General features: G+C 44.6%; 3 protein-coding genes across 9 annotated transcripts; 1 reads left to right on the top strand and 2 right to left on the bottom strand.

Annotated features, from left to right (window-relative positions):
• Nucleotides 1-10701: 10701 nt before the first annotated feature.
• Nucleotides 10702-14286, top strand: LOC9642458. Its single transcript, XM_024660804.1, has 3 exons — nucleotides 10702-11088; nucleotides 11265-14008; nucleotides 14074-14286. Exon 2 carries the CDS (start codon nucleotides 11397-11399, stop codon nucleotides 13878-13880), a length of 2484 nt encoding a protein of 827 aa, XP_024516572.1. The 5' UTR covers nucleotides 10702-11088; nucleotides 11265-11396; the 3' UTR covers nucleotides 13881-14008; nucleotides 14074-14286.
• Nucleotides 14287-15328: 1042 nt separating this feature from the next.
• On the bottom strand, nucleotides 15329-16906 carry LOC112341143. Its single transcript, XM_024660749.1, has 2 exons — nucleotides 15734-16906; nucleotides 15329-15439 (listed from the first exon to the last, which is right to left on the bottom strand). Exons 1-2 carry the CDS (start codon nucleotides 16904-16906, stop codon nucleotides 15329-15331), a joined length of 1284 nt encoding a protein of 427 aa, XP_024516517.1.
• Nucleotides 16907-17146: 240 nt separating this feature from the next.
• Nucleotides 17147-24708, bottom strand: LOC9642907 (chromatin modification-related protein EAF1 A). Of its 7 annotated transcripts, none has more exons than XM_024660773.1 (21): nucleotides 24321-24708; nucleotides 23697-23897; nucleotides 23549-23603; nucleotides 23413-23483; nucleotides 22672-23356; nucleotides 22498-22620; nucleotides 22080-22442; nucleotides 21945-22028; nucleotides 21293-21889; nucleotides 21210-21239; nucleotides 21093-21144; nucleotides 20852-21042; nucleotides 20734-20799; nucleotides 20598-20678; nucleotides 20437-20544; nucleotides 20260-20379; nucleotides 20101-20192; nucleotides 19840-20043; nucleotides 19390-19774; nucleotides 17735-19324; nucleotides 17147-17680 (listed from the first exon to the last, which is right to left on the bottom strand). In XM_024660773.1, the coding sequence occupies exons 2-21, from the start codon at nucleotides 23783-23785 to the stop codon at nucleotides 17558-17560; spliced, it is 5109 nt and encodes a 1702-aa protein (XP_024516541.1). In that variant the 5' UTR covers nucleotides 23786-23897; nucleotides 24321-24708; the 3' UTR covers nucleotides 17147-17557. The 7 variants fall into 7 exon arrangements, with proteins under 7 accessions (XP_024516541.1, XP_024516540.1, XP_024516546.1 ...); XM_024660772.1 differs by having other exon boundaries at nucleotides 23697-23904; XM_024660778.1 differs by lacking the exon at nucleotides 24321-24708 and having other exon boundaries at nucleotides 17735-18757; nucleotides 18827-19324; nucleotides 23697-24311.
• Nucleotides 24709-27915: the final 3207 nt, after the last annotated feature.

The following is a 27915-nucleotide window of genomic DNA, read 5'->3' on the forward strand; positions in this document are numbered from 1 at the left end:
CCCACCATCTATGTTGTACAGCCTCAGATCCTCGCCTTCCATCCCGAAAGTCCAACTGGTGAGCTCCTCCCCCTTCTCTGCATCCACATTGACAGTGGCTGGAAGAAGAACGCAATTCCTCGCCTGTTCAGAAATGCACAACAATTAGAGCTGACAGATGAAAAGCTAGTAGCTGGAAATAACGTGAGGCCACACGCCATTCACCACTGCATCAGATGTCTTGAGGCTGCATCCTAAGATGGCGTGAGGCTACACGCCATCTGTAACCGGACTGCACTCGAGAGCCCAATCGGTGCATGCCAATGTTGCTACTGAATGGCATGTGGCCTCATGCCATTTTCTACTTGGCCTAAAAGACTTACCATTTGAAGCCGAATGGAGGCGTGACAACCGGACTCGCTGGCGAATGTGCACTGTGTGTGCAGCGGATCGTAGCAGCAAGGCTACTCTGCCACTTACAGTTGGAGAGTGGCGCTGAAATCTCCCGGGACGCCAAGTGGGCTGCGTGTGGGTGGCGGAGTGGGCGGCGGAGTTGGCGGCAAAGTTACAAACTGGGTGTGTCTTGAAGTGGACACCGATGCACACGAGCGCGATGCGAGCGCGAGTGTGATGCAAGCACGAGTGGACGCCGATGCACACGAGAAACCTGTAGAGAAGTGGGAGCGCGAGTGGGAGCGCGATGCGAGCGCGAGTACAAAGCAAAATGCAAAACCTAACCTCACACGCGCGAAATGTCACGACGGTTGGTAATCCCGCCACGTCATCATTCCTCGGACTTGGGCGCCACCATTAATTTCTGGATCGCCGCGCGCATGCGTGAAATCCAAAAGAAATCCGCAACGTCATCATTCCTCGGACTGCATGCACGCGAAATCCAAAAGAAAGATCATGATTAGGATATCATTTAATACCCTCGCTATATTTATACCATGCATGATTGGATATTCTAAAGCATCTTGTATTTCCAAAAATGCCAGATGTTCAGCTAAATAAATTGTCAGAGGATTTGATGTGACATTCAAGCGTGTGGGCTCATGCAATTTTGATCCCAAAAAATGCACCAAAAAATGCTCGGTGTCATCTGGCGTTATCTCTTGAATGGCGTGGGGCCGCATGCCATTTTCAGGAGCACATAGGAGTATATTCCTAGAATATTCTAACACGCGCGAGATTGTTTTGAGTTTCCTGGAGATCCAACCGTTAGATCGCAACTAGATTTTACAGAATGGTATACAATGTCCTTCTTGATGACCCTGCAAAGAAGCATCTCGATCGGACACCACATGAGACCACACGAGCTTTACAATGTTTCAGGGGCATTTGCCATAGATCCGACCGTTATTTTGCTCCAAGATTCTACAGTTTGGTGTGCATTGACCTTTCCATCGACACTGCAAAGGGACATCACAATCAGATGCGGGATCACAAGAAACCAACTTCACTAACTCTGGTTTCACCAAGATCTATGTAAGGAGTTATGAAATGAAAGGACCCTCTCTATTGAAATGTGTTTATGGTCCTAAGGGCATTGTGACATATCAAAGGATTTTGCATCAAGTTCTGTATTTGCATGTTTATCAAGCTACTGAATTGCTAAACCCTAAACCCTAAACCCTAACCCTAAACATGTGGCAAATGCTGCGTGAAGAAAGATGCCCTTTCTAAGCAAATGCTGTAAGAGGCAGATTCCGAGCAGATGTATCTCAGGCCAGCGAAGGGGACAAACGAAAGCTAGCTATAAACATGACGGGATGCAAATAGATTACTAGGCTGGTCCTGCGAAAATCAAAAACCATAATTGAAAACATTGAAAATGCAAAAAGAAATGTTTATAATATTTTTGAATTTTAAGCAACCAAATGAATGTAAGTAGGGCATGTGTTTGTAAGTTTAAAAATGCCTCAACCACTTAAATTCCCAAGTAAATAAAGCTGTTTCTATTTTTGGTACAGGTAAACTTTATAGCGTGTGGGCTCATGCAATTTTGAACCCAAAAATGCACCAAAAAATGCTCGACTAGCATTATTCTTTGAATGGCGTGTGGCCTTATATTGCCATAAATGGACGTACACACACAGCATAATTATTCCTTTACACGGCGAATAATCTTGGCGCGGATCGCTGACATGGCATGGCAAAGTTTGAATCACTGACATAGCACAGCTGGATCAAGGCAAGGACATGATGTGACAAAGTTCAACCTCCGACAGCAAAGTCTAGAAGCTACTCAGTTTGAAATTTGTCAGAGGAATCATAAGATCTGGTTTGTCAGAGGATTTGATGTGACGTTCAAGCGTGTGTTATTTTTGAATTCTCGAACTCATTCCTAGGTCTATCATTTTTGTGCGCCGTGTTCTTGGTTCCGCTAAGCGTAGTGAGCGCTGCTTGTGTAAGCGGCGTTGTGAGCTGTGGTTTATGCGTCTACGAGCGGTTGCGGCATTGCGAGCGCCATTGCGAGTGGCAGTTTATGCGAGTGGCAGTTTGTGCGAGCGGCGCTACGAGCAGTTGCGGTGTTGCGAGTGGCGCTACGAGTAGTTGCGGTGTTGCGAGCGGCACTATCTTTGGTGTGGCTACCGCTTCCTCTTGATATTCGGCCCAAGATGGCATGTGGCCTCATGCCATTTCTAAATGTGGTCCTAAACCATTCCATGGTGAACATACTAGGAAGCTGCTGCAACTGTATATATTTTTGTATGGGTGACTAGTCACGCACACAAAAATATATACAGTTGCAACAAGGCAAAAGGAATATAGCAACAGGCTAGCAGGGGCCAAAGATAGCGTGAGGCCTCATGCCAATTTTGTGAATGCGAAATTTCACGTGGGTGTCAATAGCATGTTTGAATAATGGCATGTGGCCTCATGCTATTTGGTATGTTATGATTTAGGCCATTCTCCAATCATTTTTTGTATGGTCTTAACTTCTTTTCTGCACTTTCAGAATGGCCTTCAGGGTTGGGGAAAAGGTTTACATTTTGAATGGTGGGAAGAGAGTTGCAAAAGGGACCCTTGTGTCTATGGATCGGAACTTTGTTATACACTGTCAAAGGCTTGGGGAAGGCAATGCTGCTGTATCAGTAGAGACTGTCTTCGATGGGAATGTGGTCGCTATTGAACGAGGAGAGATGGTCGTCGGGGTAAATGTTGTTGTTGCCTTGAAAAATCTGCAGAAGAAAGTAGATGTTGGGGACAGCGCAAGTGCGACGCATGTTCCCTCCGTGGATCTTAAGAACCGTGCTACATGGATTCAGGCAAAGGTGTTTCTAAACAACCCCGAGGGGGAGGTGGTAGCTGAGGGCTTAGCCACATTTGTCGATCCAAGAGATGCGGTTGCTAATCAAGAATTGGGCTGGGATGATATTGGAGTTGCGATTTTAGAGGTTGTTGACACAGAAGAAAACAGTCTGACTATTGGAAGCATTGTGCGGTGGAAATTGAGGCATTTAGTGTTTGAGAATGTGAAGGATTCACAATCAAACACCACTACAACTGATGACAGAACATCTCTTCATGGGAAAAGAAAGGACACCTTCCTACAGCGCAGCCAAAGGGATCTGAGCAACGAACCGAAAAGGCAGAAAATGGCGATGGAGGTTCGAATGGTCTCGACAGTTTCTTGTTGCAAGAGGAGGTGCTATCAACATGCTGATTGGGATGCTATTGAAGAGGAGAGAGCAAGATACAAGACATTGTCCTGGAAGGCAGCTCGCAATTTTGTCTATGAGGCATTACGGTCATCTGTTGATGCTTCAGAACATCAGGTGGGGGGCATGGTCTTCCAGAGGGGTTTGGTCTGCATGAAGGCATGGAGAATCATTTATGGAGTCCCTCGAAGCACATTCTACAGAATCAAAACTGAGTTCGAGGAACAAAGGGTTCAACAGGCAGTCCATGGGAACGACGGTACGCACAAAACCAGGGGTCATGTTGTATATGGAGAGGCAATCTTCAAGAGGTTTGTCGAGACATGTAGCGAGCAGCAACCACATAAAACCCGCCTCTTGGAAGATGGAACACGAGACACCCAACGAGTTCTCCCTTCCATGTATACCAAGGGGGCCATATTGGAAGATGTGAATCGGGAACTCCAGAGTAATGGCTACAGGAAGCTGAGCCAATCTAGATTTAGTAGATTGTGGAGCAACAGGTTCAGGGATGTGAGTATAGGAAAGTACTCCAGCTTTTCAAAGTGTGACGAGTGCACTGCTATCAAAATGGCTTTGTCGAAGAATTCTTGCAGCGCTCAAGAGCGAGAGACGTTGGTTAGAATGCGGCTCAACCACAACATCGAGCAGAGAAGCTGCAGGACTGCATATTATCATAACAGGATTCTCTCCATGGAGAGACTTGACTCTTACCTCTGCATCATCCACGACAAAATGGACCAGAAAAAGACGTGCTTACCTCGACTCAATCCTGCCCCCAAGGCAATCTCTTCATCCATGCAGCTGCCTGTGTCTCTGTTTGGCATAATCGCTCATGGGCATGGTGCCCAGAACTATGGGAACTTCTTTGTACCTCTATGGGGTGGCGGGGGTGCAAACATGATGATTGCGTCCCTAGCAAAACACTTAAGGTCTCTGCAAAGTGCGCAGACTGAGCTGAACGGCCAACCCTTGCATAAGGCCCTTGTCGATCGAACCCCATACAGGGTTCAGCTGGAGGAGGAGCAAAGGCTTGCAGTATCGCGTGGGGCCCCATGCCATCCCAGTGAATATGTTGGCCGTCAGATTGTAGGGTTATCATGTGAGGCCTCATGCCATTCCGACGAGGCTGGTCGCCCGGTGAATGCACAGCCTCATCCAAACGAAGCAAAATCTCAAGGAAGTTCTTGCGGCCGATGTGGCCTTCCACCCCATCTTCTGCTCCAAACAGACAATGCTGGCAATGAGAACAAAAACATGTACGTCTTCGCGTACTTGGCGATGCTTGTTGCCAAAGGCATATTTGAAACGGTTACACTTGGCTTTCTCATGGTTGGGCACACTCATGAAGACGTCGATGCCATGTTCAGTCACCTGGCAGAGTCCCTCCGGTGATCCAATGTCCTCACCCTCCCACAACTCTACGATGAATTCCAAAATTGCATCAAAGGCACTGTTGAAGCTGCACTTGTGACAGAGGTTCCAGACTTTAAGGGGTTTGTAAGAGGCTATATCAGGGACGGATCCGAAACGCTGATTGGCCACTCCAAGCCTCTTCAGTTTCATTTCAGCATGCGTGACGGTGCTCCAGTGATGAGGTACAAGATGAGAGAATGGGACACAGTGTGGCTGCCAGTGGATGGCATTGAACTCTTCAAGAGAGATCCCATAATTGGGGAACCTATGATTCCTCAGGGTTCCCCACGGCCGATGCACCCGGATGGACTCAAAGACCAGGAAAGTATAGTGGCCGGGATTAGACAGCATATTGCCTTCTGGAAGAGGGGGTTGGTGTTTGGTGGAGAATCCTATTTTAAGAGGTGCAAGCCTTTGCTCGAATACTGGGAGAAGATTATATCTGCTATCCAAAATGGGCCGGTTGTATATGAAGAATTGGAAGAGTCCTTTTGGCCAGAACCCAGAGCACCAGATAGTAGCGGAACAATGTCCTCTGGAAATGCAGTGACAGATAACGATGTTGAGGATCACTATTGTGGGCCGAGGAACAAGAAGCCGGATTCAGCATTCAATCCAGTACAAGTCTGCAAAGGAATGGTCGTGCTTGTCAGACCCAGTAATAAAAAACAAATGATATGGGTGGGGCGCTGCATCACTGATGCAGAGGAGGACGCGGAAACTAACTCCTTCAATGTAACTGTGGAGTGGTTCAAGCCAAGTTCCGGATATACGAAGGATTGCCTAGAAAAGAGATGGGTGCTGAATCCAAGGGATCCCAGCATGAGCATATCGGTGGATAATGTTGTGCATGGTTGGATGCGGAAGCAGAGTGCCACCATCACCTTGCCAGACCATGCAAGAGATGTAGCAAGAGCATTCATAACCCGGGTTCAAGGTGAGATTCATTAATATTCCTTTACTAAGTTTCTAATGTATTTTATTTTAAGGTGAACAATCCGAATCTGAATCAGAGGAGGCGTGATGGCATGTGGCCCTTTGCACTAGTATATCTTAATACCGGTCTGAGAAATAAAATGGCATGTGCCCTCAGGCCTTTTACTAAATCACCTTTGAAAGAAATGCAAGCCTCTATGTCGTAAAAAAAAGGTACTAGAGAAATTCCTTAATAATATGAATGTTATTTAGTTTCATGAAAATACACTAAGGGTCAAATGAGTTAAATGACTTCTCCAGACTAGCAATGCCTCTTGCTACACCTTCACAATTAGATTCGTTAGAAAAAGATAACATTGAATAATATCTAAATGTTCTCACCATTAAGTTATATGTCTGGCTAATAGGAATGACGTTCATCTTGGAAAGCTCACCACATGCTCAATGAACAAACAAATAGTGTGTGCGTGCATGCCATCGCTCTTCTTTAGCTTCAGATTCGGCTTGTTCACCTTGACAATGAGATTTATTATACAACCAGATGGACTCAGTCTGGACACAAAGTCACCGCGCTAGTCACCATGCCCCAGATATGTCTAGCCCCTGGACAAAAAACATATAATTTCACGTCATTTTCAAATACTTGAAAATTTGTACCTAGTCCCATTTTACTGAATAAATCCCACTTTAACGAAATAGAGCTTAGCTTGCCTAGTGTTCAACTCCTTCTGTGTGAAAAGATACATAAGTGGTTTGTGATCTGTCAATACCATGAACACTGCACCATAAAGATAATGCCGCCATGTCCACAAAGCATGAACAATAGAGAATAACTCTTGCTTATATGTGGAATAGTATTGCTCCGTGGAATTCAAAATTTAACTCTCATATGCAATAGGTTGTCCCTCTTGCATGAGAACTCCTCCTAGTGCATAACCACTAGCATTGTATGTCACCTCATAAGGTTTTGATGGATCAGCAATGCGAAGCATTGGAGTCTCACTCAACAATCATTTTAGCGCCACAAAATTCTCCTCTTGTGGCTTTTTCCACTCATATGACACATTCTTGCGTAACAACCACATCAAAGGAATAGCCACCTCTGCAAACTTATATTGGAAACGTCAGTAGTAACTAGCTATACCAAAAAAACTGCGCAACTCGGCCACTGTAGTCGGTATAGGTTAGTTTTCCACCACAGCCACCTTCCTTATATCTATCTTGACACCTTTAGATGTTACAATATGGCCTAGATATTCCACCTCTGACTTTGCAAATTCACATTTGTTCTTCTTTGCATAAAGTTTGTTGTCTCGGAGTAACAAAACAACCTTGTGCAAATGCACTTTATGCTCCTCCATATTTTTGCTAAAACAAGAATATCGTCCAAGAAAATCTCCACAAACTCATGAAAATAATGCCCAAATACCTTCGTCATCAACCGAGTAAATGTGGCTAGTGCATTCGTCAAATCAAATAGCATAATTGTAAACTCAAAATGTTTGAAGCTTGTGTTGAATGCCGTCTTGGAGATAGATGTTTCATCCATTGCAATTTGATGATATCCACTCCTCAGATCAATCTTGGTAAACACTCGTGCTTCACCAAGCTTATCTAGGATATCATCTACACATGGCATTGGCATTTTATCCTTCACTGTCTTCTTGTTCAAAATGCGGTAGTCAATACACATCTGCATTGAACCGTCCTTCTTCACAAGCAAGACCGGAGCACCAAACAAAGATTTACTTGGCTGAATAAATCCAAACTCAAGTAATTCTTTGACTTGTCATTGAACTTCTTGCTCCTCTGTATAACTTAACTGAAATGGACGTCAGTAAATTGTCTGCGTCCTTAGCTCTAATGTAATCCCATGCTCCACACCTCGTAACGAAGGCAACCCATGAGGAAGTTCAGATGGAAAAACATCAGAAAACTCATCAAGTACATCCTGTATTACTGCTTCTCCCCCACACGTGCCTTGGTCCCCCAAGTCACAAACAAACAACAAGTAACTTGAAAGTGTTTTTCCATTATGACAAGCTCGTTTCAAAGATGTAGCAGAGAGCATAATAACTAGTGGTTGAATGCCATTACCAAACCACACATCTTTAACACCACCATACTCCAGCGAGATACACTTAATACTCCACTTTATCTCTGGATCCATCTTTGCCAACCATGGCATCCCAAGAATGAGACCCACACAATAGATATCCGCGAGATAAAAAGTCTCCACAAGTGTGGTTTTGCCAATCAACACTTCCAACCCCTTGACACAAGCATCAAAATTCTGAGCAAAGGTAGTTGCACCTTCCATTATGTATGGAAGAACTCCTCGTGTATCCAGGCCATGCTCCACAACAAACTTTGCCGAAACAATGTTGTCATCGCTCCCATTATCCAGTAAAATCTGCACTGGATCGCCATGGAACACGCCCTCTAGCATTAAAGCTGATTCACACATATTCAAAAGTCTATTCCTCTGACCGAAATGGTCGTTCTCGTCATCCTCACGCTGCAAAGTTTGCAACTTTTTAGTATCTGACTTACCTGGAGCACTACCACGTCTAGCCTCGAATGCCTCAACATGCATGGTATCCATCATGTCATGCATCTTGTCTTGCATCTCTTGCTGATTTCGATTAAGGGCTCGCAGCTTATGAACCACATCTTGGATCCAAATCTCCGTAGCTTCTTCGACACCATTGTTGGCACCACCATTGACAATAGGATTCTAACATTCAGCTTGGTCGGCCATCGCAACCAACTCCTCTGATACCAATGTTATGATTCAGCGCAAAAAAACAAAGATCTAGTCGCCCTAGACTATGCTACGCCACCTCTTGAGGTTCCTCACCACCCAACCACCCCAAAGCTACCTCAAAAGCTCCACCGCGCCGCCACTCCACTGTGAGCCCTAAGGTAGGGTTTTTGTCCCTTATACCCTTGAGCCTGCCTTTGACCGACATTGACCATATGGTCAAAGCTAGCACCTAACAGGTTATGCCGCAAGGAGGTCAATAGGATGTAGTGGTTGGACCTCTGAGCCTAAACCCAGTGGCAATGTTGGCGAACATAGCTATGAACAAAGAGGGGCTTAATGAGGACTAAAAAAGGGATATTGGGAAAGGTTGTTCCCTATGGTTTTGGGTATCCTAAGGATGTTAAGGTGTGGTTTTGGGATGACTGCTTATGGACAGATGCCTTAATCTTTGAAAAACAGAAATATGGCATACATAGTCTAGGATTACTAATGAGACAAAGGTAAATGGACATAACTTTGGCATAATGGGCTAATATATCAGTAGTACTTTTAGGGTGTTTATTATAAGCTTAAACATATAGAAGTATTTAAACCAAATGCAAAGACTGGGTGGCATAGATGCCATTCACTAGGCTAGCAAGTCCTTATGTCAGGAATAAAATTTATGAAGGTTATAAATGAGATTCTCATAAATGGTTAGAAGTGTGGTTAAGTGATTAAAGTAAAATAGAAAAATTAATTGTTTACAATTATTCAATATATATGTAATTGTGTTTAATGCCAAGCCTTGATTCATTTTTGAATATTATCATATGTCAATGTCTAACTATATTGTTATAAGCATAAATGAAGAAGTTCCCAATATGAGACCAAGCTCATTCAAACACTATTAGTCTTTTTTGTTAGAAATATGCTTTAGATTGAGAGGATTTGCAATAGTACATTTTAAAGTGAGATTTTTATCACTAAGATTTCACTTTTTTTCATGAATAAAAGTTGACTCTTTTTCTAAATGAATAATAAAAGTGATCTCCAAAGAAGTCTAGAAGCTTGTCATTCATAACTAGTTAATTGAGAATAAAAAATGTAAATACAGATTTAGTGTCTGATATTTTTACATTATTAGTTATTTTTGTTGAGCATTTTGAATTGGCATTGTCCATTCAAAAGAAAAGAAGATTGATTTATATCGAACACATTATCTACTTCTATAAGTTTTGTGTAAGATAATTCAGAAAACTAATTTGGGTATAATTCCATGTATGTGCATGCATGTGTAGAGTTCAAATCATGTGAGTAAAAGTTTATATGGATAATGATGGCAAAATATACTTTGATGAATTTACCTAAAGATAGCAAATACATAATAAGAGTAATATTTATTGATGGATCAACAATCAAGAAAACTATAAAAGGACATTGGCTTATAATGTCATAATATGATATTATTTTATAAGAACAAAATATTACCCTTATGCAAATTTGGGATTGAAGACTTTTATCATACATCTATTAGTGTTCTGAATTTTTTTTATTACTACTCTACTTTGTATTCCACTCTCAAAATTTTCCCACTTTTCTAGGATTTCCAAACTTGTCATTGATGCAACATTACTAAACACACATATTAGAAGATAATTTAATTATACTAATTGATTAAAATACTCAATTTCATGTCTCCAAAGAAAGGGAGTGAGCATCATAATCTAATATTCTAAAAGTTATTTAACTTATAAATATTCTTTGGAATCAACCAATTGTATATGCAATAATAAAATTGGCCAATTTTTGAATTTTAACTTTTTATAAAAATAATATTATCTATAATAAATAAATTAAAGAACATGATGCCTCCTTTGAGATTTGGCGCCCCAACAATTCAAAACGTTCACAAGTTTTTAAAATTCGCTATTTTAAACAACCTTTTTCCCCCAAAAAACAATTAATGTTATACAATTTTTAATAAAATCCCTTTTAATGCGTTCACACCGTGGGTAAGTTCGCAAAGCTGCTAGAAAAAAGTAGTGTTGTTTTCCATTGGCGCAAGAGGGCGCCATCGCCGTGCTCTCTCTCTCTTTCTCTCCATCCCCCTGCATTGTGGCCGCCTGCTGCCCTGGTCCCATTCGATCCATCGCCATCGCGGATCCCCGCCTCCATTCCCCGCCCCGGCGAGCTTCCTCCTCCGCGGCGCTTCTAGGGTTTTAACAGCGGGCGGGCGCTACGCTAGGGTTCCTGGATTTCCCTCGCTCGTCTCGCTCGGCGCCACCGCGCTGCTCGATTCCACTCCAGGATTCGAGGGTTTTGGGGAATTCGCGACAGCTCGAGGTGGGTTTTTGATGGTTTTGGTTTGTTGCTATCTCTCTAGGGCTTACTTGCGTCATGGATGTGTTCGTTATTTTACACTCCAGTCACATACCTATATATCATCCATGACACTTTGTCGTTTGGTTTTCTTTGCTTTGTTCTTAGCAGAGGTCTTACTTTCTCTTTTCTTTTCTCAGGATTTAAGGAAGCTGGGAAGTTCATGGAAACTCTCTGGTGCTCGGGGCTGCTGTTTAGAAGAGCCATTCTAATCCAGTAAGTTCGCGTAGATAGATCTAGTTTTCTTAGAGGGAACAGTGAACAGTGGTGGTATGGAGTGTAACAAAGATGATGCTCTCAAGGCAGCCGAACTCGCCGAGAAGAAGTATATGCAGCAGGACTTCGTCGCCGCGAGGAAGTTTTGCAACAAGGCCTTGCAGCTCTACCCGAGCCTGGAGCGTGCCAAGCAGATGCTCGCAGTGGTGGAAGTCCATGCCGCTGCTCATCACTCTCACATCGGGCTCGAGGACTGGTACGCGGTCTTGCAAGTGGATCCCTGTGCGGACGAGGCGACCATCAGGAAGCAGTACCGGAAGATGGCACTTATGCTCCATCCGGACAAGAATAGGGTGGTCGGAGCGGAGCCGGCTTTCAAGATTATCAACGAGGCCTGGATGGTTCTCTCGGACAAGAACAAGAAGATCATGTATGACGTGAAGAGGAGCACTCGAATAAAGAAGCCGGAGAATGGAAGATATGCTACTGAACAGCCTTCTTGCTCAACTCAGCCAGAGGCTCCTGCGACGACCGCTCCTGCAACTGCTCCAGATCCTCCGCCGTCGCCGCCACCGCCTCCTCCGCCTCCTAGTGCGAATACCCAGCAAACTTTTTGGACGCAGTGCCCGAACTGCAAGATTCAGTACCAGTACTACAGGAAGTTTGAGAACTACCAGCTGCTTTGTCACCGCTGCCAAACGGGGTTCATCGCCACTGATATCGGAACTCCTCCGGTGGAAACGTCGACGTGGCCTGCGAAGGCAGCGAAGAAGAAGACCACCAATGGGGCCAATGGAGTTAACGGAGAGAGCAGTGCTTTCCAGCAGATGCAGCAAAGGGCCAGGGAGCGAGAGGAAAAGAGGCGAGAGGAGGAGAGAAAGAAGGCGGAGAGGGAGAGGGAGCGAGAAGAGAAGAGGAGGCTCAAGGAGGCGTTGAAGAAGGCTAAAGAGGAGGACCGGCGAAGAGAGTTGCTCGAGAAGCAGCTGACGAAGCTGAGGGAGAAAGAGGAGAAAGAGGCGAGGAAGAAGAATATGGAGGCCCTTAGAAAGAAACTTAAGAAGAGTAGGGTGGAGGAAGAGGACGATGATGACGACGATGACGACGAAGATGAGGAAAGCGACGAGGCTAGAATCGCTGAGGAGAGTGTACCTCCTGAGATCCTGAGGTTCGGCTTGCGGAGATCTAACAGAGCCAGGAAGAATGTCACGTATAGAGACGACGACTATGATGACGAAGATGGTGACGGGCACCCGAGTAAGAGAGCCAGGATGGAAGAGGCGAAGCTCTCTCCGGACCAAGTACTGCTCCGGCAGGAGCTGGCCGTAAAAGGAAGGCAACACGTTTTGGAAGCGCTGAGAGTGATCAGGGAGGTCGCAGTTAAGAGCAGCTTAGCACCAGAAAGTGCGAAGGCAACCTCAAAAGCAGCGGAGCCTTGTGTGGTGCCACAAAGCATCCCTTCTACGGAGAGTATACCGACGAAGAAACCTCCCGAGAATGCAAATGTTGCCGCCAAGACCTCGCCACATCTCCGGCCGTGCGAAAAATCCGAGAACAACGTCTCAGTTACCGAGAGCGTCTTGCCAGCGAAGGACTTCACGAGCAGTAAGAAGAACTTACTGCCGAAACAAGCTGAGCCTTGTGCTGCCGGAAGCAATCCAAGCTTGCAAGTAAAAGTCTCGACCGAGGAGGACAAGAAACCAGTTCAAGAGCGGCAACTCCACGAAGAACCACGGCAGATAAATCCGGAGCTACAGCAGCAGCAGCACGAGGACGCGCACCGAACTCCAGCAAAGACGATGGAGGCGCAGGAACCGGACTTTGAGCCGGCATCCCCCGAGGACGACAATGTCGAGGAGGAATCTCACTTCCTCGTCCCGGACCCCGACTTCTACAACTTCGACACGGACAGGAAGGAGAGCTACGTCCGCGAGGGACAAGTGTGGGCTCTGTACGACGACACGGACGGCATGCCGCGCTTCTACTGCGAGATCAAGCAGCTGGTCTCGCTCAACCCGTTCAAAGTCCGGTTGCGCTGGCTGGAGCGCTACGTGATCTCGGACGAGGCGGACGAGTGGGAGGCGGCCGGGTTCACGGTGACTTGCGGCCAGTTCAAGTGCAAGAGGAAGACCGAGACGGAGGCTCACTTCAACAAGTTCTCGCACCTGATGCAAGTGGACAGGATTCATGCCAATGTCGTGAGCGTGTATCCAAAGCAGGGAGAGATCTGGGCCGTGTACAAGGATTGGAGTTTGAAGCTTCGGCCGGACAAAGTTTCGTATGATATGGTGGAGGTGGTGAGCTCGTATGTGGAGGCGGCGGGGTTGACGGCGGTGTCGCTGATCAAGGTGGAGGGATACAAGACCATCTTTGCCAGAGGGGCCGGGAGCTTGCGGAGCTTTCGCAGCAAGGACTTGCTGAGGTTCTCGCACAAGGTGCCGGCGCACTGGATGATCGGGACTGAGAAGCTCAATGCTCCGCACAGCTGCTGGGAGCTCGACACTGCCGCGACGCCATCGCATTTGATCTTCGTTAACAGATGATAGAGGAGTGGATCTCTTGGAGGAGGGGGACGAGAGGAGGTTCTTTGCAACACTGTTTTTCTTTTACGTTTCTAAGTTACAGGATTCTATTCTGCAGGGAGTTAAGACAATTTTCAAGCGCTCGAATGGTAAGCAGCAGTGGGAATTTTTTTTTCTTTCTCATGGATGGATTTTCGTGCTCTTTTTTTCTCAGATGTTATACATTAGCAGCAAGCCTTCAAGAAAACTCTTCAAGGTCTTGGAGGAGGCCGTATTTATGTCAGTGGGACGACACATTAAACAAAGAAATTTTTTGGGCTTAGAAAGCATTTCACTGATTTAAGCCGAGTATAACATCCTTTCTATCACTCCTATCATTTTTTCTTGTAACCATGCAATAATAGAATGTAACCAAAGCTTATATGCACACTACCTTTCACCACGGCGCTATAGAATGAACGCTAGCAAGCCACGATCACCGCCACCAAGCTTAAATACAGCGCTCCATAGACTTGGCCTTTTGCTTCTTGTCATGCTTAAATCCTTGCCTTTCCTCCTCTTGATTTCTCCTGGTTTTCCTCTGTTCCTCCTCCTCTTGCTTAATCCTGGCTTCTCTCTTTTCCAGATTTCTGCTCACTTCCTCAATCCTGGCGTCTTTCCTCCCAACTCTTCCTCCTGGCTTCTCTTCCTCTCCATCTCCTCATCGTTTCTGCCCACCACTCCTCCGCCACCTCCTTCCTCTTCCTACTCTGGAAGCCCATGGAAGGTGGTAAAGATCCACCCCGAGAAACGTCCACTGGCAGCGGAAACAGAGCAGGATAGTGTTCTCGAGCGTCCTATTGCACCACCACTGCATCTTGCAGAATGGGCACTGCGTCACGAAAGTTGGAGTGGCGTAAGGTGGTGGCGGTGGCGGTGGCGGAGGAGGACGAGGAGGACTCACACCGCTAGAAGTAGAAGGGAGTGAGCTCCTGATGCTATCATAGATCATCTTCTTGTTCTTGTCCGAGAGAAGCATCCAGGCCTCATTGACGAGCTTGAAAGCCTCCTCCGCTCCGTTCATCCTGTTCTTGTCCGGGTGGAGAACCAGTGCCATCTTCTTGTACTGCGTCCGGATGGTGGCATCGTCGGCGCGGGGATCCACTCGCAAGATCGCGTACCAGTCGTGATCACCAATCCCGACCTGCGACAAGAGAAGAGAATGGTGACGAGCCGCGGCGGCGGCGTGGACTTCCACCACCGCTAGCATCTGCTTGCCACGCTCTAGGCCGGGGTCGAGTTGCAAGGCCTTGACACATAACCTTCTTGCCGCTGCTAAGTCATGGAACATAAACTTCTTCTCCGCAAGCTCTACTGCCTTGACAGCCATCCCTAGGTTAATCCCTTTTTGGTAAATTTTTTGCTTTTTCTAAAGGGTATTAAAGGGTTTTCTTTTTCACTAGAAATCTGGAAGAATTAAAAATCCGACTTCACCCACTCTTAGTATCAGGTGAGCTCCATGGAGGAAGTCTAAGTGAATCTCCCAGCACCCAGTAGCACATTGGATTTTCAGCAGGGAAACTGTTTATGAATCGATTCCTCTGTACAACACAAACCACTGCAAACCCTACTTGTCAGATTTGTGTTTTCCCTTGCACCATCCACTTGTGCCAGTTATTTATTAAATTTCTTTTTAGCAAGCTAGGTGTTAATTGATTATCTTGTGAGTAACGATTGTTTTTTTTTCTTTTTTCTTTTTCTTTTTTCTTTTCTTCTTGGCATAGTAGATCTCTCACGAGACATTAAAAAGGAAAATGTTTTGGCTTAACACGAGTATATAATATCGCTAACTTAATCGCATATATTCAGAGCCTGATAGATAGAATGAACGCTACCAGAATGAGCGCTAGCAGTAGTGCTGCGGGCAAGATGAATCCCTTGCCTAGAACTAGCAGCACCACGATCACCGCCACCAACCCTGCATTTCCATTTGTAGACTTGGCCCCTCCCTGCTTGCTCCTCTGATCCATCTCTGATTGCTTCCTGGTCTCTCTCTCCTTAATCCTGGCTTCTCTCCTCCTTTCCTCCTGGTCATGCTTGATCCTTGCTTCTCTCTTCCTTTCCTCCTCCTGATCTTGATTTATCCTGGCTTCTCTCCTCCGTTCCTCCTTAATCCTTGCTTCTCTCCTCCTTTCATCCTCCTTCTCTTGTCTAATCCTGGCTTCTCTCCTTCTTTCCTCCTCCCTCTCCTTCATCCTCAGGAATTCTGCCCGACTATCCTCCGCCTCTTTAATCCTGGCTTCTCTCTTCCTTTCCTCCTCCCTCTCTCTCTCCATCCTCATGGTTTCTGCCCACTCCATCTCCCTCCTCTTCATAGTAGCCTCTTCCTCTTGCCTCTGGTACCATGAATCGCTCCCTGGATAACCCCATGCAAGGTGGTGAAAGTTTACCACGATAAAATTCCGTAGGCAGCAAGCACAAAGCAGCACATAGTTTTCAAACGTCTTATAGTACCACCACTGCGCCATGCAGAATGGGCACTGCGCCACAAAAGTTGGAGTGCCATAAGGAGGTGGCTGCGGTGGTGGCGGTGTCCGAGGAGGAGGAGCACTCACATCGTTAGAAGTAGAAGGGAGTGAGCTCCTGATGCTGTCATAGATCATCTTCTTGTTCTTGTCCGAGAGAACCGTCTTGGCCTCGTTGACGAGCTTGATAGCCTCCTCCGCTCCATTCATCCTGGTCTTGTCCGGGTGGAGCAAACGTGCCATCTTCCGGTACTGCGTCCGGATGCTAGCATCGTCCGCGCGGGGATCCACTCGCAAGATCGCGTACCAGTCGTGATCACCAATCCCGAACAGATCGCTAGGCAAGATTATTAGAGAATGGTGACGAACGGCGGCGGCAGCGTGGACTTCCACCACCGCTAGCATCTGCTTGCCACGCTCTAGGCCCGGGTCGAGTTGCAAGGCCTTGACACAAAAATCTCTCGCTGCCGCCAAGTCGTGGAGCATGAACTTCTTCTCTGCGAGATCGACTGCCTTGACAGCATCGTCTTTGTTGCATTCCATTCTATCTGGGCTAGTTGTTTAATCACTAATCTCAAGAAATTTTAATCTATCTACTACCTGCATGGGTTCTGGATCCGTGAATCTCTTCCAGTTTTGTTGAGCCTGAGCCTGAGTAGAAGAAATTGGGCGGTGCCATTCGCAATAAGATGGAAAGTTTCAACACGGAATGCTTGTGACTGTCATCAGAATGACGATTTCTTAGAACTAGTATAGACGAATAAGGTCAGTAAATAATTATTATATCTTTTGAAAGGCAAAAATCTTCATGTTTTTGTTTTCAAATTTCTGCTGATACATCCTAGCAGGAACTTGGGCTCCCAAAAAAAAAGCAAAACAAATATACACACTCATCCCACTGGCCTTCAGCTCAAAAGGAAGTTTAAAGTCAATACAATACAAACCCGTCAGCAACAACAGCGTCGTCCTCTTCTCGTCGGTGTCTCTCTCTCTTTTTTTTCATCCATCAGCGCAAAAAAAAAAAAAAAAACAAAACAAAAACAGCAGCGATCAAGCAGCCAAGTTTAAAGTCAGCCGGGTAGCCTGCAAATCAGACTCGGAAGAAAAGCGAAGGAAGAACGCAAAAAAAGAAGAGAGGAAGAGGAAGAAACAATGGGTGGGCTGGGAGCAGCAAAAATTACACTGGAGAGATCGCTACCGTGGGGAGCTCGAGGATGTTACAACGCTTGGAGGAGCAGCAGTGGCACTTGCGGTCACTGACGGATTACTAGAACCGTTCGTCGTTGGCCTTTGTGCTCCGCCATGGACTTGTCTTGGCTGCAAGAACAAAGATGGGCGATCGAGTATAAAAGAAGCCAACGATCTCCATACCTGTACACCATGACTCAAACTTGGCACCGGCGTTCCTGGGAAAGATGGCGAGCTGGGAAGCACCGAGGATGGCCTTGCCGGTCTCGTAGAATTCACCGTGTTCGTCGGGACAGGCACTGGCACTGGCAAGCTTTGCTGCTGCTGCTGGACAGGCCTTTGAGCAGCACCACTTCCCTGCTGTTGCTGTGCCAGAGTTCTCCCATTCACAGCCGGGACAATACCGAGCTTCGCTGCTGTGCCAACTTGGTTTAGTGCCGCTCCACCGTTTCCATTCGTCGTGGCACTGCCTTGGTTAGCGCCACCGCTGGTGCTCCTCGTTAGATTGTACATGCCGGGGAAGTTCTGGCCTGGTTTCCATGACCCCGCTGCGCTGGGAGCCAACGCTGCTTGAGGAGGCAATCCCGAGCTGCTGGTTCCAATGCTCATGGGACCACTGCCCGAGTTTGAGCCACCCAGCGGTTGCAAGCCCGGCTGCGTAGTGTTCTTCCCAGGGGCTTGTAGCGCACTGGCCTGTTTTTGCTGTGACTTTCTAGCCTGTGGAGCTTGCTGTGATTGTGGCTGCTGTTGTTGCTGTTGTTGTTGTTGCTGCTGCTGCCTTCGTTGGATTTGAGCTTGCGTGGTTGTCGAAGCTGGCTGTTGAGAAGCTGGCGGTGCAGCAGCTGAAGTAGCCGGCGTAGTTTGCTGCTGCGGAGGTGGCGTCGACGGAGCTGCTGGCACCGGAGATGCTCCCTGCGGCGATTGCTTCTGAAGACTCTTTTGCTGCGAAGTTTGTCCAGCGGTGCCTTGCGTGAGTTGTCCCCCCTGGCTTTGTCCCGAAACCTTACCAGGCTGGCTCATGCTGGCTTGCTTCCCGGCTTGCTGCATCGCCAAACTTCTTTGTTGCGCTTGGCCAGCTTGAGCCGTTCCTGGCGGGCTTGGCAGCTGAGAGTTGGCTGTTTGCTGGCTCCCCGGCATCAGAGCTGAGTGTGTTGCGACACCCCGGCCGCTCGCGTTGTTCTTACCCACTTTGGATTGTTGCTGGACCTGCAAGAGCTGCTGCTGTTGGAAACTTGGTTGTTTTGTTAATGACTGCTTTTGTGTTGGTACCTGTACCTTTTGCTGGCCTGAGAGCTGTCCCATTTGTGTTGGCGTTGGCTGTTGCGGGTGTTGCGCTCCTGGCAACACCTGCGACTGCTGCTGCTGGTGGCTCGGAGATAGCTGCTGCGCTTGCTGGGACGGGAGCAAAGGCTGCTGCTGCTGTGTCAACATTCCAAGCTGATGCTGCTGCAACAAGTTGTTTGGCTGCTGGAAAATTCTTTTTTGCTGCTGCTGCTGTTGCTGCTGCTGCTGTTGTTGTCTTTCGTTGACCAAACGGACCGCTGCCAAATACTGCTGGTGCTGCTGCTGCTGGCTTTGCTGCTGCGGGCTCAAATGTTGCTGCTGTTGAGGTGCGAAACTTTGAGTTGGTGAAGAGACCATTGGATTGGAAAGGTTCATGTTGTTTGAACTTAGGGTGTTCAAAGCAGCAACTGCCTGAGGATTACCTTGAGCAGCTTGGTGCTGCAGCTCTTGGATAATATGCTGCTTTTGCTCCTCCGTGCAGCGGCCCGACTGTTTAAGAAGCATAAGAATGACGCAGCGGCATTAAGCGTGTCATGTCAACTGAAAGCTCTTACCCGGATCAGCTGAGTTGCTTCTCTTGCCCGTTTCATAAAATTCGCAGGGCTCGGTATACCACCTGCCATCATGGAACCTGACGCGGGCAAAGCAACTCCACCGGGAGGCATCAGTCCTGGTGAAGGCCCTGGTGGTATCATGCCTGGCATGGTTGGCCTCGGTAGCGACAAGCCGCCTCTGTTCAAGCCCATCAAGCCTGCTGTGTTACCAGAAGGTAGCATCGGCATTGAGCAGTCACTTGAATTTGGCAAACTTGCCATTGGCAAGTTACCAGGGGAGTTTGCTTGAGGTTGCAAGCTACGTCCCGTAACCATCCGAGTGTACCGTAGCCTCTGCTCCTCTGCCGACAAGGGACGCATCGAAGCAGCCATCCTTTGAGCGTCTCTGAAATGCAGTTAAAGCGTTTAGAGGCCAACTGAAAATAAGTATGAACATCGAGAGCAACATACCGTGCAGCAGCCGCGTTAATTGCAGCGGAGCCTGGAGAGACCATAGAACCCAGATGTGGGAGCAAAGGAAGACCAGCCGAGTTTGGTCGCATGCCATTAGGTGCCATAACGCCTGGCATGTTGAGTCCCGGGTGCTGAGGCAGTGAATAGCCATGCGCAGGGATGTCTCCATTTGACATGGGATGCTCGCAAAGATCCAAAGGACTAAATGCAAGACGAAAGTTAGTGAACGAAGTTGAAATGTTTTCTGGAGAATAATACCTGAGAGGCACACCGGACAGACTGAATTGAGATGCTGTACTTAAATGAGATGCGTGCACAGGTAAAAGTTCCTGGTTTTCTAACGTGTCGTTCTGCAAGAAAAAATAAAATTACAATATAAACGTTAGGAAACCGGTACGTATCCAAGTGAGGAAAAACCTGTTGCTGCTTTGAGCGGTGAGCCTGCACAATATTCACAATCCGCTCAAGGTGCACTTTTACAGTGTCTTCTTCCATCGGCCCCTGTAAACGTTGCAAGAAGACACGCGTACTTTGCTGCTGGGAAAAGAGATCGGGCACGAGTGAGAGATGTGGCAAAAGAGTGACCACGGTCACCTTCGGCATTGATGTTCCCGGCTCATCGTTGTCTCCATTATCATTGGATAATCTGTCCAAAAGAGACTTGTGTCTGTCTTTACAATCTTTTGGTTTCCGGAAAATGCCCTGTAAAGAACGCTTTCGTTTGTTTCTTCGAAGGACTAGTGATGTTTACGTACCTTTAGCTGGGAGCTGGAGCTCAATACGTCACTTACAAGCTCCCAATTCGGACCAAGATCATGCACAAGTGCCAAAATTGCCTGAGAAAACAAGAGGTTTTTAGTAACTGTTAAAGGCTGAAAAACAATCCTAGACCTGATCCTCGGTAGCTGACCAGGGAATACCAACTCCTGGAGGATTGATTGACGACTGAATGAAGCCCTGTTTAGGAAACTAATAAGCATAGAAAATAAACAAAAGTACAAGCCCATACCTTGGTCGCTTTGTTTCGCCGTATTCTATCACGAGCGCTATTTTGTCTCATAATTTTACTCGAAGTGGTCAGGTTGAGACCGGTTGCTGAAGGCCCAGCTTCCGCAAAGTCAGGAGAATGCTTTGAAGATTTCAATTTCTTCATAGGATGCATACTGACAACACCTTGTGACCCTGGTGTCCCAGGTGTATCTGCTCAAGAATAGTTAAGATCCACACACACACGGCAGAGAAAACCATACCATGCTCGGATGACAGTGGACTGTACTGGTCACTTTTGCGTTTGAGCTGGTCCTGCAATTTTTGTTCAACATGATTACCAATCCAGAAAAATCAAGAGTAGAAGGTAAAAAACGAACCTGTTCAAGCTGATTAAGTTCAGCGTCAGTCTGCAAGTACAACATCTATCAGGTAAGAAGAAACAAATCCTTCAAGTACGTACTTTTGAAAGATGAGAGTTCGATATAGCATCCGTTGAGAAGTCGGAGTGGAAAGCTTTCGTCTTCTTCTTCTTCTTGAACCGGAGAGAGCTTGTGCCTAGCCCACCCTTTCTCGGACCCACGGAGTCACCCTCACTAGCTCGGCTGTCAGGAAATCCAAGGAGGTCTTCCTGCTGGGAGTTCGTGGAAGCCGAGGACGCGTTCCCTCTGTGTGCACCAGGAGACAATGTAGTCGACGCTGCACGTTGTCGAGCAACTACTGCTGATGTTCGCATGCGTTTCGTAGGAATAACTCCGATGGAACTAGCTGCACCAGCGGTAGGCCTTTTCGCGGGCGATGAGAGCCGATTACTCCCATCACAATAACCACCTTGTGACAGACCGTCGTAAGCTTTAGGTGTCTGCGCCTTGAGAATTCTCTTCCTCTTTTTCTTTGATATGGTCAAGTCACCCGGCATGTAGTGCAGCCCGTAATCATCGTCAGGTAGCTTTGGTGATGTCCGACTACCAAACGACCTTGAATCGTCTCCATAGAGGTCTAACTCAGAACAGATGCCAGATAAACGTTGATCGTTGAGACTGTCCTGTAAAAGCTTCTCCTGCAGACAACAAACCACTGAGCAACAAGAGTAGCAGTCCTACAGCGGCACTTACGCTCACAAAAGCATCCCAGTTCTTCTCAATAGAAAGCCGGTAAGTCTCCAAGGCGCCGTCCGACACGATAAAAACCAAGCTTTCCTGTAAGGAGAATACTGTCAGCAAACAGTAAAATAACTACGTGACGCGTACCTCGGGAAACTGCTCCATGAGAAACAAGCTATCCGGGACAAAATGAGGAGTTTTTGGCAGCTCTAAATCAGTTGACGCTCGCATGACATACTTGTGGATGGGACGACGCTTTTCCGTCGGCGCAGGACCATCTACGTCCATAGGAACTGCTTCGCAATCATCATTTTTCTTGATGGACAACTCGTCAGGCTTTTGCGTCAAGGCAGCCGCTGACTGCCAATATCTTGTCACGATATTTGCCAGTACATGCGCGATCCTCTTTTTGTTCTTCTTCAAATCAGTATCGGCAACCTTTGTCTGCTGCAACCGTTGAGCCGTCCAGCGGCAAACCTGTGCAGCAGCCGCTGTCTTCCACAAGCGCTCCTGTAATGAGACAGACTATTAAAATGAAGAGCACAAATGAAGTTCAAATTCTTACCTGCATAAAGTCATTAGCCATCCATGACATCTCTTCCAGAACAAAGTCCCAGTGGGATTTCTGCCTTGCTGGTTCAGAACCAGGCTTGTGTCTTGAAAACTCCATCGTATGTTTTTGGGCAGCCTTTGAAAGTAAACGGTAAGACAAAACGTAGATAAACAAAGAAGAGAGTACCTTGATAGTTTCAGCTGCCTCTAAGATCATATCTTCTTGCGCTTTCTCAGAAACTGGTTTCTGCTTGTCTGACGCTTCATTTTTCTGTACCGATGCATCCGTAGAAAGTCCCGAAGGGCACGGTTCTGAAGGCCGTGCTACATCTCGAGTTTTATCGCCTTCGCTTTGTTCCTCTACTCCCTTCCCGTCTTGCTTAGCCTCCGGAGAACTTGCAGGGTTGATTTCTTCGTTTGTAGACTGTTCCATTGCTTTTTGTCTCGCATAGTCATCCGAAATGTCCTTATTTTCTTTGCGTTCGTCTTGCACGCTTCCATCGTTCCCCGGTGAAACACAAGTTCCAACCTCTTGAACATCCGCAGAGCACGTTGGAGGGACTTGAAATCTACACATGGATGACTGATCCGTGTCGCAGGGAAGATACTTTGAAGCCGCGTGCCCATTGCCGAATTCCTTCTGCTTTAATTTTTTCGTAGACGTCTGATTCTTTCGTCCTTCAACCCCCAGAACCTCGTCGTGATCTCTGTGTTTAAAAACAGGCCCGTCACTGACATGTCCAGGAGTCCCTGCCGAGCCGTTTTCAAGAACCTCTCCCGTCACACGGCAACTAGCAGTTTCCTGCTCTACGTATCTACCATTTTCGAGGGAAGAACAGTTTGTGTTTCGAGCACACAAGTCGTCTAGTTCACTGTAGCAAAGCATAAATTGTCTACACTCAAGAAGAGCTTAAGCGAGCTTGCTTACCTCGACAACACTTGAGCAGCAAAACGAGGTAGTAGCGACTCACCGAATTTATAATCTAGCGGATTTCCTCCCTGTGTAACAAGGGACCACAACCAAAAATAGTTTTAGAGACAGTAGAACTCACAAGCTTAGTTACCTTTTCTAGGAAATCAAGCTCTTTGCTTAGCTCTTCTCTTACAGTCACTTCTAACCTGCAACAAAGCAAAAAAAAAAAAAAAAAGGAACAAAGTTCATACACAAAGATAGAAAAACAAACAAAAAGAGCAGGAAAAAAAAAACAGTACCTGAGTTCTGCCTGAGCTTTGTCTATGGCAGCTCGGCGGGGAGATGGTATGCTGTCTACGTTGGTTGCAGCACCAGATCCTCCGCCCATGGAACCTTCCTCCACATTGACTATGAATCGCGACCCTGGCACTGACCAAGGGTCTCTCCTCGATCCAAAGTTACCATGAACACCGAGTCGCCACCATCAAACTTACTTCCTCCTGGTGGCTAGAAAAAATATATCTCCATCAGAAACTGCGACTTGGAAGAACCCAGAGAAAAAAAAAATCCAATCCCTGCACCAGCTCCCTCCAGAGAAAAAAAAAAAAAACAAAAATCCAACGAAGGAACTAGCCCAGACGAGAGCCTCTACACTGGAACTCCCCCACCCGAGCTATATTATTCCTGTTTGATTCGTCGAATATCAACGTCCAAATCGTAGCTGGGCATCCAGTGCCCACGTCCCAAATCGCAATTCCCTAAACCCCGCGAGGATGTGCTGCGATTCACAGCCCCTGGCCAGCCCCTGCCACTTCGAATTGCCGGATTTCCTCCCTCTCAAACACCACTACTCTCCCCACAAACCCTAAAAAACCTATTCTCAAACGAGGCAGCAGGGCAGAGAAGGAAATCGATCGAAATACCTGGCCACAGCGATAGAAATCTCCCTGGCAGCAGCAGCAGCCGGTAGAATCCCAATCCGTGACTCCAATCCAAAAGCCCTAGAGGCCGCGCTTGATCCGGCGCTGGTGGATCATCCTTCTCGCAATCCAATTGGTGTCATTGCACTCCCAATGGCGCCCTGGGCGGGGAAGAAATGGTGTCGAGCGTGAGATCGGAGGGCAGAGTGGGGGGATCTCCTCTACGGGTGGCGTCGCGGGGGATTAGTGTAACCCCGTGCTTGCTCACACTCTGGTGTGTCCAGACCTGTAGAGGACGAGCTCCCCACACACAGGCATTCCCGGTTCGATTCTCTGCCAAACAAGTTCGTGTTATTTTAAATGAAAATAATATTTAAGCGTGAAAATTCACATTTGAAATAAATAATCATAATCATATATAATCATATAATCATATATATAGAACTATTATCTAAAATGTTAAAACACTATTTGAATTGAATGGTAATAATAATTAAGTTTTAACTTGTATGAAATGAAATGCTTTTTTCATATTTACAAATTACTCCTAAAGTTTATCAATAGATCAAACAGCGATGCCTTACTAAACTGGCTTTAGAGGGTTAAATGTGTGGATTTCAATAATTACAATACAATGCTTTTGCCCAAATTATTAAGGAATTTAATTTTAAATTTAATAGAAAAGAAAAAAAGAAAAAACTCAAACAAAAAATAATGCCTTTTAAAAATACTTGAAATAAAATAGCTTAAAAAAACTCAGTGGCATTAAAAATTTTATAATTTAGTAGTATTAAGTAGAGTAGCAATCCTTATATAGTAACATTTACCATACCATGATCACTCAAAAGCTAGATATGTATCATGCAATTTAATTAAATTAAAACATAAGAAATCAAGATAATAGAAAAATAAAATATTTTTAATTTACTATAAATAAAATCTATAAAAGACAATAAAAATTTAAATAACATTAATTGTTAAGTAAGAATTTAAGCTTGCTGGAAAAATGTAAATAAAAAAATTAAAAAATTAAAAATATAGGAGAAAATATCTTTTTATAAAATCTAACTTCCCACACATTTTCTAAACACAATTATATTTGTGCTAACCTTTGACTGATCAATTTCTATTATTGGCTTGTAATTTACTATAAAGGATATGGTCAATATCATGGGTGCATATTGAGAATATGGGACTTAATTATAAACTCATTTGTTAAAAAAATAAATTAGGTTAAGTTAAACACTGGAATCTTTTTATATTGTGTATTTATTTAAAAAATAGGATGATCTACACTAAAATACATATTTATATTTATAATATTTAATATTTGTATAATTATGGTGTTTTCTACAAAAATATTCTTACTCTAGTATCAGACAACTAGCTTCTATAACAAATTACTTATACCTTTGTTAACTATAACTTTTTTAGCATTTATTTTTGTTTCATTATAGATATAAAAATCATAATATTTTAATTATATATTATTATCACATCAATTCCTTTTTTTCCTCATTAACTCAATTATATATCTTATCCTATTCAATAAGTATAGTTTCTTCTATTCCCTCATAAATTCTCAAACAAATCATAACTGCAATAGTCATCATTTTACTTGAAATTATAGTTTGCCACATAGTTTATGGTATTAAAGTGGGTACTTTCATCTCTTGCCTTAGTTGCAAGCAAATATCCATTGGTGATTCAAAACTTTATAGCATTTCTTATAGACAACAAAAGGTTTCAAGAATATCAAACATTAGTAGATATTTCTGTCTTATCTTTTAGTTTTGTTTCTTAATTGTCCTTTACAACTCAAGATAGTAAGATGGTGATGAAAAGACATAATGCTTCACTAGCTAAAGAAATAGATATAGTTTTCCATGTATTATAATTCTGCTAGATTGGATTTGCCTCTTTAATGTTTTATTCCTCAAGCAAGAGACCACTAATAATCTTAATACAACACCATAAAAAATCTCAACTTTGTAATGTGGTAAGTATGAATATTTTATGATTGTGAGTGAGGTTTTCACCTTATGTTTTACCTATATGTTTAAAGCCTTGAGCTCTATCTTTGAGAGGAAATGAATCAAGTTCTCAAACAAATAACCTCCACACATGTAACCTAGATCCTTTCTTCACTAGAAGCTTTGTTGGTATCATTGAGGAGGGGATAATCTAAAGTTAAGTTGAGCTCACAAGTTAAGTGCAATTCAACTCAAGTCAATGTTAGTCAACATAATCAACCATAAGTTTTACAAAGAAATGTCATGTTAAAAAAATATTATTCTTTGGTGAATTTAAAATTCATGAATATAATTGTCAATTGTTCAGAAAAAATTTCTATTTTTGAATCTATTTATGAAGAAACTTTTAATTTTCAATACAACCTATATAATAAAATATTGATTGAGTAGTTTCTAGAATTAAAAGTTCATTTGAACATATGGAATTGTTATTTTTTGCATTCAAAATGTTTTGATTATATAGCACACCTATATTTGGAACCAAACTCTAATCCCATTACACTATGAAACAAGGGTCTAGTACATACTTAATTTTACAAGCACAAGCTCCCCATATTTAGCATTTGTATGTAAATTAGTGTCAAATAGTATCTAGCATGATTTCAGTATACCAGTGGCCTAATGTGAAAATGAGGGTACCCTACCAACTAGAGCAATGTGGAACTTGGGCTTAAACCTAAGCTGAACGCAAAAAAAAGAGCAACACAGCTCAATGGAAGCTAAACTAATGTTTAAACCTATGTTCCATAGATATGCATCTTGGGGATCTGAAATGGAACTAACATATAAGTCATTATAGTGAGGGTGTTTGGCAAATATGGTATGTTATCATGTAATAATATTGAAGGACTAAACTCAATATCATGGGAGTTCTTGCCATGTTAGTGCAAGATAGAGGAAAAGAGAATTAACAAGCTGGGCCAAGTATGCTTGGCTAAATAGACACTTAGGAATTCCTTTCTTATGCTTATTTGGCCAAGTATAAATGTTAAATCCAATTTACTAACACTTCGATAAAAGAGGCTGATAAAAGGAATTAGTAGTACTGACCTTTTGTCATCATGGCAGTAAAGAGAGAGTGTTTGTAAGGACTGGTTAACAAGCATTTTACAATATGCAAAGTCACATTTGTGATAGGTTATATTGAGTTCTTTTTTGCCTAAATAAAAAGAAGTTTGTACGAATTTGAAATTTTTATTGTATATTTTGACATTTCAACAATTAACCAGAAATATATAAATAATTTAAAACACTGATTCACTCATTCATTTTTAGGGTTTTACAAAGATGGGGAAGCAAAGAAGACAAAAAATTATAAGTAACTCTAGCATATAGAGATGTGAGAATGTTAATTTTATTTACTAATACAATCTTCATATTACACTCCTAGTCCTTATGGTTCATTTAGGAATATGGATACCACTGTCACTATTAATAAAAATGCTCTTATTATTTCTGAAATAATAGTTTAGAATAAACGAAAAGAAGAAATAGATAGTATAGCAAAAGACACTAATAAATCCACTCCATAAAGCTTTCTATAGCTTTTGTAATCCACTAAAATA

Source organism: Selaginella moellendorffii, unplaced genomic scaffold (assembly GCF_000143415.4).
Source record: "Selaginella moellendorffii unplaced genomic scaffold, v1.0 SELMOscaffold_77, whole genome shotgun sequence".
Lineage (NCBI taxonomy): Eukaryota > Viridiplantae > Streptophyta > Lycopodiopsida > Selaginellales > Selaginellaceae > Selaginella > Selaginella moellendorffii.

Bases quoted from the DNA above. Each gene is read 5' to 3' on its own strand.
- LOC112341143 (XM_024660749.1), bottom strand. From the start codon at position 16,906: ATGGAATGCAACAAAGACGATGCTGTCAAGGCAGTCGATCTCGCAGAG. The intron at 15,440-15,733 runs GTAGCGTTCATT...TGTGTTGTACAG, and splicing joins TACTGCTAGCGCTCATTCTG to AGGAATCGATTCATAAACAG.
- LOC9642458 (XM_024660804.1), top strand. From the start codon at position 11,397: ATGGAGTGTAACAAAGATGATGCTCTCAAGGCAGCCGAACTCGCCGAG.
- LOC9642907 (XM_024660773.1), bottom strand. From the start codon at position 23,785: ATGGGCGGAGGATCTGGTGCTGCAACCAACGTAGACAGCATACCATCT. The intron at 20,380-20,436 runs GTGACCGTGGTC...CTCTTTTCCCAG, and splicing joins CGGGAACATCAATGCCGAAG to CAGCAAAGTACGCGTGTCTT. The intron at 20,193-20,259 runs GTTTTTCCTCAC...TTTTTCTTGCAG, and splicing joins ACCGCTCAAAGCAGCAACAG to AACGACACGTTAGAAAACCA.